This window comes from Gossypium arboreum, chromosome 5 (genome assembly GCF_025698485.1).
Source record: "Gossypium arboreum isolate Shixiya-1 chromosome 5, ASM2569848v2, whole genome shotgun sequence".
Taxonomy (NCBI): domain Eukaryota; kingdom Viridiplantae; phylum Streptophyta; class Magnoliopsida; order Malvales; family Malvaceae; genus Gossypium; species Gossypium arboreum.
The window spans coordinates 86,404,731-86,416,786 of record NC_069074.1 but is presented as its reverse complement, the minus strand read 5'-3'; the positions used below and the strand labels follow the sequence as shown (position 1 = coordinate 86,416,786).

The 12,056-nt window shown below is 36.5% G+C and overlaps 1 protein-coding gene across 1 annotated transcript; it reads left to right on the top strand.

The window, feature by feature from the left end:
* The first annotated feature begins 8,945 nt into the window (after positions 1-8,945).
* On the top strand, positions 8,946-9,773 carry LOC128292727 (receptor-like protein EIX1). The gene has a single exon (XM_053027635.1). It carries the CDS (start codon positions 8,946-8,948, stop codon positions 9,771-9,773), a length of 828 nt encoding a protein of 275 aa, XP_052883595.1.
* The last annotated feature ends 2,283 nt before the right edge of the window (positions 9,774-12,056 follow it).

Genomic DNA, 12,056 nt, shown 5'->3' with positions numbered 1-12,056 from the left:
AATTTAATCTAAACAAGAAGCAGTTTTAAATTAAACTTTCTTGTTAACATAAAATTCCTAAATAACTTTAAATACTTAATAATTATAAATAATTCGGAATAAAACAATAATAAAATAATAAGGGCTGATAAATAAAATATTGGGCTCATATATAATAAAAATTAAGCCTAAAACCCAAACCCAATATGATTTTAAACTCGAATTAAAAGCCCGAAACTTGTAATTCCCGTCATAATCCGGTTCAGAAATTCTGCTCACGCAGTCTTCACTAAAACAGTCATAACTTGAGCTCCCGAACTCAAAATCGAGTGATTCAAAATGCGTTTCGAAGTTAAGAGATAGATATTCAAAAGCCATGAGACATTTCAACCTATAAATGCCAGGATCCCATCCAAAAAGTCGTCGAAATTCTGCTGATTTCCCAAGCCTGAAAATTGGCAATTTTGATGATTGAAATCTAATAAATTTCACCCCATCTATGCATGTAACATCCTGAATTTGGGGCCTAGAAGAGTTGGGTTTTGAGTCTGGGATTCGGATAGAAGAAAACCTGAATAATTAAGAAGTTTTAATTATTATCGTTTAAGAAAAAAATTTTACTACTAGGAAATTCTTACTATATTTATTATTACGGATATTTTAAATTTTTATGAAATTTTAATTAGTATTATGAGATAAAATTATTATTATTAGAAAAATATTACTGTATGTATGTTTGAAATTTTTTATGAAAATTATTATTATTATTTGAAAGGAAAAAAAATATTAGTTGTAACACCCTGATTTTCGGGATTTTTTTTGGGTTTTTGTGATTTTAGTAAATCTTGAAATTTTCATGTTCTAAATATTGGAATTATGTTTAAATGTGTTAGTAGACCTTTAGAAGGCCCAAGACTAAGCTAAACACAGTAAAATATCAAGGTGGGATTTTTAAGTGAATAGGAGATTTGGTTAAGTGGGCTTTTAAGAAGAACTGCGTAAGTTATGACACAAATAAGGCCTTGGTGAAGTGGCAAGGTGACGCCACTAAGTTCCTAAAAAGTGGCGCTGGGAAGGAATTGGAGGTCCAGGTTCAAGTTGTAAGGTAGGCATATTGTTTTTCTTTTAATTTTTAGGCATGAACTAGGCATGTGATCACACAAGTAAATTTCGACAAGGGCCTTAGAGATGGGCGATTGCTCTAATTTAATATTAGGGTTAGGTTCTTTTCTTTTCTATCTTGGAGAATTAGGGTTAGCCACGAAAGCTTTCTTTCATCTTTTTCGAATTCTCACAAAAGCCGAAAACACAAGTCCATTTCTCATTGTGCGAATTTTCTTCTTCTCTTTTCCTCCATGTTTTCTCTTCCTTTATGCTTCTCCTTCTAGCGAAACCTTGACCATCTTATTCACCTTCTTTGTCGATCCCATCTTCCATTAAACCTTCATCACCAATCGCCATTAAAAGGCGAAATCGAAAACTCACTACTTGTGCCGATTTCTCCAAAGCCAAATCCTTCAGTATTTTTGTTCCTTGTGATCAACATTCATCTTCTCTAAACCCTTAATATCTGTCGGCAATGTTACTCCAAGGTTATAGCCTCAAACCATCATCTTCTTCATCACCTAAAAAGCCGAAATACCATAGATTTAGGGACTGTTAGTCGAAACTTCAGATCTTCTAGATTCGAGTTCTACCATCGTTTAGAAGATAAATCTGCATCAGATCTGCGTAGAAATCAAAGAGGAACAAGTGGTAAGTGCTCATCACTTCAGATCTAGTCTTATTTTACAACTTCGAAAAAAGCCGAAGTCCCTAAAATCTAGGGAGGCTGTCGATTTGGGCATATGGCTCTAAGGGTCTTTAACTGATGTTTTCTTTCGGTGACTAGAGTCTTCTTAAGCGCTGAATCAAAGGCGTGGTTCATTGGAGGAATCAAATTCAGAGCTAGCTATCGATTTTGGCAAAAAGGTAAGGTTTCAAAGGTTTTTAGGGATATGGTTCGATCATGGATAAGTAAGTTTTGGGGGTTTAATGATTATGGTTTGTAAATAAGAACTGTGCTAATAAATTGTAGGACATCGAAAGGGATCTCAGAAGCAATCGTCGCGAATCAGGTGTGTCAACGACACCCACTCATAGACTAAATCGGTAAAAGCCGAAAAGCCGAAAAGCCGGCATTTATGAACTTGCGAGCGTGCGAGTGCTTGTGAGGTAGTTTGGTTGTTAATTTTGATAATCATAAGCAGAGAATGATTGCAAAGTGCGTAATTCGTGCACTTCGGTATATTTGGGCTTAATGGGCGAAAATAGGTTAGTGGGCCAACAGGCCCGATTCGGTAAAAACGCTCGGCAAGTGCTTCTATTAATGTGTTAATGGTTAGAATATGTATGTAAACTCTAGAATAGTAAATTTTATTAAACTACCCCTAAGTATGAAAATTACCGTTTTACCCTACGTGCTAAATGACCGTTATACCCCTAGGGTTAATTTTGGTGAAATACATGATATTACGATTACATTTGTTATATGCCATGACATGTATATCTCATTGCATGGGGTTGGGTTTTGTTATGGAGGAAGAACCTGTTCGGTGGTCGTGCCACATATTACGATATAAGCGACTTTCTTTGCGGATTATAGTTAGTGCATAATCGGTGCTAACACTGTAAGTGTAGGGATGGCGTGGGTGATTTATTCCCCACAGGAAGTGTAGGGATGGACGGAAGGAAGTGCAGGGTTGGATGGGGTTATCATGCATTAATCATATGAGACTGTTTTATTAAGGGCCAACTGTATTAAAAGGGGCCCAAATATGTTAATATGGGCAAGGCCCAATATATCTCGACTTGTAATAGGGCTATGGCCCAGATTGATACTGATATGGGCTAGGCCCAGTATACTCTGTTACTGTAAGGGGCTATGGCCCAAATTAATACTGATATGGGCTAAGGCCTAGTTAACACTAATTTCTGAATAGGGCTTAGGCCCAGTAAAGCTTGAACTGATTTGGGCTCTGGTTGGGATACTTTACACACTGAGTTTTCCAAACTCACCCCCCCTTTTTCCCATCTTTGCAGGTGAGCCTTAGATCGATGGACTTGGAGCTGGGCGGGATTCAGAGTGGCCACGAAGATTAAGTTTCTGTTTTCTTTAAAATAAGTTTCGCATTTATTATTTTGATTATTTTCTGGTTTAAGTTGTAATAAGGCCTCTCTTTTTATTATTTTTAATATTTTGGGTTATTAAATTGGTTAGCTCTAGGGCGTGTTTTATAAAAGTTACTTATTTTCAGAATATCACGATTACCGAGCAAAGCTTTCGCAACGTAAATGTTATCAAGGGAAATAAATATTTTAAATAGACTTAAACTTAATTTGTTGTTCGTGGACAAGCAATATGCTTTAAGTGTGGCAATGGATGTGTGCATGTCTAGGATTGGATCCATGAAGAGCTTGGTACTTAAGCAGTCCAATAGACTCACCACCTCTTTTCTGGCTTCCTACAGTGCGACTTCCATTCACTTTAACTTACTTTTAAAAGTGTCTTTTACAACACCAACTCAGATTTTCCAAACTAAGTGTTTTGAACGCATCAATGTGGCGCATCAGATCCGGTCATAACATCCAGGTCGAGTTTTGGGTGTTACATTTAGTGGTATCAGAGCCTGGTTGCAACAACTCGGCTGTGGATCGGGTCCGAAAATCTTTTCAAAAAAACTTGGGCCTAAGAAGGGTATTTTTGGAAATGGTAAGTTTTTCGAAGATGTTCAAGTTTTTCTATTTGTCAAACGGGGTTAAATCAATAGTTTTAAAATAAAAGTATTTTCAAAGCAAATCTTTTTTCGGAAAACATGGGGTTTTTATGGACTGATCAGGAAGTGGCACACTGAATCCCCGGCACCAAGTCTGTAAGTACTTCTTTTTCCTATACTGTAATGTACTGAAATAATATTGTAGTTAGAATCGAACCTTTTGATATGAAACTGTAGATAGGGTAGAACTAAAAACCCTAAAAGATTGAAACCGTGGTTAGGATATGATTCTATAAAAACAAAAACTTTAAAATACTCTCTCTGCATAAGACATATGAATAAATAGTAAAATATTTGAGACCTTTGTAGTTATTTGATATGTGTCTTTGGTAATGTAGAGCATTGATATGGATTCTCGGGTAAGCAAAGTCGCCAACTTCGGTAGCGGTAACTCGAGCTTGGTATCTTGAGGCCTTGGCCGAGTTAGTAAGGAAAGTGGTAGAGGAAGTATTGGATACAAAATTAAGGAAATTAGGGAAGCGCTTCAAGCGTGGTGCTTGGAGTGTAAGAAAAGGAAGGATTCTAGTTCTCGAAAACCAAGCCTCATTTCGTGAAACATGTTAAGGCACGACCAAACTATCCAATCTGAAGATCGCAGCGGATGTCATTCGGTGAATGCCATAGGAAGACAGGAGCATGTCGTAGATGTGGGTCCAAGGAGCATCGAAATGGGATTGCCAAGTTTATTTTATTTAAATATATGTTACGAGTTGTATGCGTGCACGATAAACGTTTCTTTATTTGGTAATTAGATGTTCGGGTCGTACTAAGAATTATTTTTAATCGAGTCTTGTGATGAAAGCATAGTGGTTTGATTTGAGTAATACTGGTTAGTTGATAGTTTGAAATTTCGAGGACGAAATTTTTTTAAGGAGGGTAGAGTTGTAACATCCTGAATTTGGGGCCTAGAAGAGTTGGGTTTTGAGTCCAGGATTCGGATAGAAGAAAACCGAATAATTAAGAAGTTTTAATTATTATCGTTTAAGAAAAAATTTTACTACTAGGAAATTCTTACTATATTTATTATTACGGATATTTTAAATTTTTATGAAATTTTGATTAGTATTATGAGATAAAATTATTATTATTAGAAAAATATTCTGTATGTATGTTTGAAAATTTTATGAAAATTATTATTATTATTTGAAAGGAAAAAAATATTAGTTGTAACACCACGATTTTCGGGATTTTTTTGGGTTTTGTGATTTTAGTAAATCTTGAAATTTTCATGTTCTAAATATTGGAATTATGTTTAAATGTGTTAGTAGACCTTTAGAAGGCCCAAGACTAAGCTAAACACGGTAAAATATCAAGGTGGGATTTTTAAGTGAATAGGAGATTTGGTTAAGTGGGCTTTTAAGAAGAACTGCGTAAGTTATGACACAAATAAGGCCTTGGTAAAGTGGCAAGGTGACGCCACTAAGTTCCTAAAAAGTGGCGCTGGGAAGGAATTGGAGGTCCAGGTTCAAGTTGTAAGGTAGGCATATTGTTTTTCTTTTAATTTTTAGGCATGAACTAGGCATGTGATCACACAAGTAAATTTCGACAAGGGCCTTAGAGATGGGCCGATTGCTCTAATTTAATATTAGGGTTAGGTTCTTTTCTTTTCTATCTTGGAGAATTAGGGTTAGCCACCGAAAGCTTTCTTTCATCTTTTTCAATTCTCACAAAAGCCGAAAACACAAGTCTATTTCTCATTGTGCGAATTTTCTTCTTCTCTTTTCCTCCATGTTTTCTCTTCCTTTATGCTTCTCCTTCTAGCCGAAACCTTCGACCATCTTATTCACCTTCTTTGTCGATCCCATCTTCCATTAAACCTTCATCACCAATCGCCATTAAAAGGCGAAATCTCGAAAACTCACTACTTGTGCCGATTTCTCCAAAGCTAAATCCTTGATATTTTTGTTCCTTGTGATCAACATTCATCTTCTCTAAACCCTTAATATCTGTCGGCAATGTTACTCCAAGGTTATAGCCTCAAACCATCATCTTCTTCATCACCTAAAAAGCCGAAATACCATAGATTTAGGGACTGTTAGTCGAAACTTCAGATCTTCTAGATTCGAGTTCTACCATCGTTTAGAGGATAAATCGCATCGGATCTGCGTAGAAATCAAAGAGGAACAAGTGGTAAGTGCTCATCACTTCAGATCTAGTCTTATTTTACAACTTGAAAAAGTCAAGTCCCTAAAATCTAGGGAGGTGTCGATTTGGGCATATGGCTCTAAGGGTCTTTAATCGATGTTTTCTTTCGGTGACTAGAGTCTTCTTAAGCGTTGAATTAAAGGCGTGGTTTATTGGAGCAATCGATTCGAGCTAGCTATCGATTTTGGCAAAAAGGTAAGGTTTCAAAGGTTTTTAGGGATATGGTTCGATCATGGATAAGTAAGTTTTGGGGGTTTAGTGATTATGGTTTGTAAATAAGAACTGTGCTAATAAATTGTAGGACATCGAAAGGGATCTCAGAAGCAATCGTCGCGAATCAGGTGTGTAAACGACACCCACTCATAGACTAGATCGGTAAAAGCCGAAAAGCCGAAAAGCCGGCATTTATGAACTTGCGAGCGTGCGAGCGCTTGTGAGGTAGTTTGGTTGTTAATTTTGATAATCGCAAGCAGAATGATTGCAAAGTGCGTAATTTCGTGCACTTCGGTATATTTGGGCTTAATGGGCCGAAAATAGGTTAGTGGGCCAACGGGCCCGATTCAGTAAAAACGCTCGGCAAGTGCTTCTGTTAATATGTTAATGGTTAGAATATGTATGTAAACTCTAGAATAGTAAATTTTATTAAACTACCCCTAAGTATGAAAATTACCGTTTTACCCCTAGGTGCTAAATGACCGTTATACCCTAGGGTTAATTTTGGTGAAATACATGATATTTCGATTACATTTGTTATATGCCATGACATGTATATCATTGCATGGGGTTGGGTTTTGTTATGGAGGAAGAACTGTTCGGTGGTCGTGCCACATATTACGATATAAGCGACTTTCTTTGCGGATTATAGTTAGTGCATAATCGGTGCTAACACTCGTAAGTGTAGGGATGGCGTGGGTGATTTATTCCCACGGGAAGTGTAGGGATGGACGGAGGAAGTGCGAGGTTGGATGGGGTTATCATGCATTAATCATATGAGACTATTTTATTAAGGGCCAATCTGTATTAAAAGGGCCCAACTATGTTAATATGGGCAAGGCCCAATATATCTCGACTTGTAATAGGGCTACGGCCCGATTGATCTTGATATGGGCTAAGCCCCAAGATACTCTATTATTGTAGGGGCTATGGCCCGATTAATCTTGATATGGGCTAAGGCCTAGTTAACACCGATTTGAATAGGGCTTAGGCCCAGTAAAGCTTGAACTGATTTGGGCTCTGGTTGGGATACTTTACACACTGAGTTTTCCAAACTCACCCCCCCTTTTTCCCATCTTTGCAGGTGAGCCTTAGATCGATGGACTTGGAGTTGGGCGGGATTTGAGTGGCCACGAAGATTAAGTTTTTTTCTTTAAAATAAGTTTCGCATTTATTATTTTGATTATTTTCTGGTTTAAGTTGTAATAAGGCCTCTCTTTTTATTATTTTTAATATTTTGGGTTATCAAATTGGTTAGCTCTAGGGCGTGTTTTATAAAAGTTACTTATTTTCAGAATATCACGATTATCGAGCAAAGCTTCCGCAACGTAAATGTTATCAAGGGAAATAAATATTTTAAATAGACTTAAACTTAATTTGTTGTTCGTGGACAAGCAATATGCTTTAAGTGTGGCAATGGATGTGTGCATGTCTAGGATTGGATCCATGAAGAGCTTGGTACTTAAGCAGTCCAATAGACTCACCACCTCTTTTCTGGCTTCCTACCTGGTGCGCAGCTTCCATTCACTTTAACTTACTTTTAAAAGTGTCTTTTACAACACCAACTCAGCTTTTCCAAACTAAGTGTTTTGAACTCATCAATGTGGCGCATCAGATCCGGTCATAACATCCAGGCCGAGTTTGGGGTGTTACAATGCATGTATCATGGGATGATAGATCTGAATTGAGAAAACTATTATTGTCGGATAACTCGGGTTGGTAGGCATTGTGCAGAAAGTCATCGTTGTCAGGCAATCCAGGATGACAAATCAAGTTGAAGTGATAATGAGCTAAACATTACCTAGAAAAAATTGAGCTTATAAGCTTGGGATTTTGTTGAGAAGGTAACATGAACTTGAGCTTTATGTGTAAGGAATAAATACCAAGTGATGAGATTACAACTTAAATGCTACATTGTATCATCGCAATTATGTTGCTTTATGTTATAGATATACTACTGAGTTATGTTACTCATTGTATGATTTATTTTCAATGCATAGTCTAGGTTTCACGTAAAGGTCTTATGTATCCACTTCCACATCTAAGCATTACTCTCAGACTCAACAAAATTTATTTGTTTGATTTTTTTTTATAACTTGGCATGTATCTAGGTGGCTGGATCATGTTGAATTTGATGTTAAAGATGGTATATAATTAACTTTGACATGTTGTTATGTGTATATATATGGTATGTAACTTAGGATTCCTCTAGTTGAATGCTATAAAGTATGAGAAAGTGCTTGAGAATGCAATGCATATATGTACCTAACAAATTGTTGATATGTTATATGTCAATAAGTGCAACTATGTGTGATTTGAAACCGCTATGGATGATTGAATGGTAATTAGTTAATGAATATGATATATTGTAACTTGAATCCAATGATTGAGTCAGATGTAAGGTGTTACAATCACTTCCATTTAAGCATTATATTTTTCTTAGCAATTAGTAACTACTCGTTTCAAGAAAAGGAAAACTACAAAACTCTAAATCAATGTTGAAGTGGTCCATTAAAGGTATTAAAATATTCTATTTCATAGTAGAGGAATTATAATTAATTTTTTTAATATGGTACAAAGACTTGCAATATGGTAAATTATTGTAGAGGGATTATAACTAAATACATCCCTATAGAATGAATGCTCATATTCCATTCAAGTTGGGTCTTTATAAAGCTCATATTCCATTCAAGTTGGGTCTTTATAAAGAGGGCTTTCCTAAGCTATTAGCATTCAGAATTAAAACAACAAAACACTATTTCATTTCCTCTTGCTTCATATTTCATGATTACGATGTCAAGTTTGAGGTCTCATAAACTTGTTTTATTTTTTGCAATATCTTGTCTTCTTCTTCAGGAGAAATGCACCGATGCTAGCGAGTGCAGACAGAGTGAGAGAAAAGCTCTACTTGAATTTAAGCACAGCCTTCAAGCTATGAATTCATCAGGCAACGACGCCCTTTCTTCATGGAAAAGTGAGGAGTGCTGTCTTTGGCTGGGCGTTAATTGCAACCGCCTTACAGGATATGTTGAAATGCTCGGTTTTAGTGACCGATTATGGGTTGTAGCAGGTACAATTAGCCCTTCACTGCTTAAACTACATCATTTGACTTCTTTAAATTTGAACAGTAATGATTTTAATGGAAGTCTCATCCCAGAGTTTTTTGGTTCCTTGAAAAAATTGAAATTACTGGATCTCTCTAATGCTAATTTTAGAGGTCCAATTCCTTCTCTACTTGGAAATCTTTCAATGTTGGAAACTCTTAGATTGGGTGGTAACGGTGGAGACGTGACGTATCGCCATAATTTAAAAAAAATCTTCAGTGTTGGAAAACTTGAGTGGCTTTCCCATCTTTCTCGTTTGAAAGAGGTTGATCTGAGTTTCACTAACCTGAGCAATGCCAATGATTGGTCTCAAGTCATTAGCCACCTCCCTTTGCTTCAAAATCTAAGTCTAAGACATTGTGATCTTCCAAGCATATCTTCTTCATCACTTTCCCTTGCCAACTCTTCTACATCTCTCACCTATCTCGATCTCTCTGATAATAATCTCCCTTCTTCTGCCATATATCCATGGTTGTTTAATGTTAGCAGCAACCTTGTTTCACTTGACCTCTTGTGAAAAATAAAATAGAATAAAATAAATAAAAATAAAGAACACATAAATTTTACGTGGAAACCCTTTCGGGAAAAAAACCACAGGCAAGAGGAGAAGAAAATTCACTATGTCGAAAAATTTTACTCAAATACAAGAGGAATAGACTATGTCTATTTATAGGCTTGCAAAGCCATATTCTAGTAGGATTGAAACACCTTATCTAATCAATATAAAATAGATGGAGTTTAATAAGGTTTAAAACCTTATTCTAAAATAAAATAAAAGAAGTCTAGTTCTATATGGATTTTACTTTTATTTTATTTTCCATCGTATTTTATTTAAATAAGAATTTGGGTCACTTAATTCTAACAATCTCCACCTTGACACAAATTCTCAATGAACAAGTTCTTCATCGCGAACTTTCAATAAACAAGTTCTTCACCTCTTCCAAAAACCCTTAAGGGTTTAACTTCAACAATGAACACCAACCAAGTCTAAGCAATGCTCAAACTTGGTTATAGGAAGTGACTTAGTCATCATATCTGCAGGATTTTCATGAGTGCTAATTTTGCTCACAACAATATCACCACGAGCAATAATATCACGAACAAAATGATACCGAATATCAATGTGTTTTGTTCTCTCATGAAACATTTGATCTTTTGTAAGAAAGATGGCACTGATTGTCACAAAAATCTTGGCTGATTTGAAGGTCTTCATTGAGTTCACTAAATAGTCCCTTCAACCAAATAGCTTCTTTACAAGCCTCAAGAATCGCCATGTACTCACCTTTGGTAGACAAAGCGATCGTAGTTTGCAAAGTGGCTTTCCAACTAATTGCACAACCTCCGATTGTAAAGACGTAACCTGTGAGAGATCTTCTTCTATCAAGGTCTCCAGCAAAATCAGCATCAACATACCCTATAACTCCATCTTTAGTTCTTCCAAACTGTAAGCAAACATTAGTAGTGCCTCGTAAGTATCTTAAAATCCATCGAATCGCTTTCCGGTGTTCTTTACCAGATTCGCCATGTATCTACTAACCGACCGACCGCATATGATAAACGGACGTGAACAAACCATAGCATACATGAGAGATCCTCTCGCACTAGAGTATGGAACATGTGACATGTACTCAATCTCATTATCGATTGAGGAGATAAGGCCGATGAAAGTCCGAAATGGGTCGCTAAAGGAGTACTAACGAGCTTAGCACTCTGCATATTGAACTCGCAAAGAACTTTCTCAATGTACCCTTCCGACTTAGGTACAATTTACTTGCTTTTCTATCTCGAGAATCTCCATACCAAGTATCTTCTTTGCTGGTCCTAAATCTTTCATCTCAAATTCTTCACTTAGTTGGGCTTTAACCTTTCTTATCTCTCTTTTATCTTTTCTTCGCTATCAACATGTCATCAACATAAAGAAGTAGATACACAAAAGAACCATCACTGCTTTTTCTTAAAGTAGACACAACTGTCAAAACTACTTCTTTTGAAATCATGAGAAGTCATAAAGGAATCAAACCTCTTGTACCACTTGTCTTGGTGATTGTTTCAAACCGTAAAGGGACTTTTTCAAAGAAGCAAACATAGTCCTCTTTTTCGAGACTATAAAACCCTCCGGTTGTTGCATGTAAATATCTTCCTCAAGTTCTCCATGCAAAAATGCGGTTTTACATCTAACCGCTCAAGCTCCAAATCATGCATGGCAACAATACCAAGCAAAGCTCGAATCGAACTATGCTTAACAACTGGAGAGAACACATCTGTGAAGTCCACTCGAATTTGATCAGTAACCCTTTGCAACAAGCCTTGCTTTATATCCGGTTCTTCAACTCCTGAGTCCCTTCTTTCTTTTAAACACCCATTTACAACGAATGACCTTTTTACCTTTAGGAAGTTTTACAAGATCCCATGTTCTGCTTTTTGTGGAGTGATTCCATCTCCTCTTGCATAGCAAACATCCACTTTTCTCGAGTCTTCACGACTAATCGCCTCGAATAATTAAATGGCTCTTGATTCGCATCTATATCTTCACCACATTTAAAGCATAAGCAACTAGATCAACCTCGGCATACTTCTTTGGAGGTTTAATTTCTCTTCTTGTCCTATTTTTGGCGATAGAGTATTGCGGTGAAGAAGCAACTCTATTCTCAATTTTGTCTTGGCTTGAGGAGTTGATTCGTATTAATCGATGCTCCACCGCTTTTGGTTTTCTTTATTGGAAGAGTCTTTAAGAGATAAGTTAGGTAGCATAGCAGTTTCATCAAAAACAACATCTCTGCTAATCACAACTTTTCTATTT

What these genes read in the sequence shown, in the direction of transcription:
- LOC128292727 (XM_053027635.1), top strand. Translation starts at nt 8,946, where the DNA reads ATGTCAAGTTTGAGGTCTCATAAACTTGTTTTATTTTTTGCAATATCT.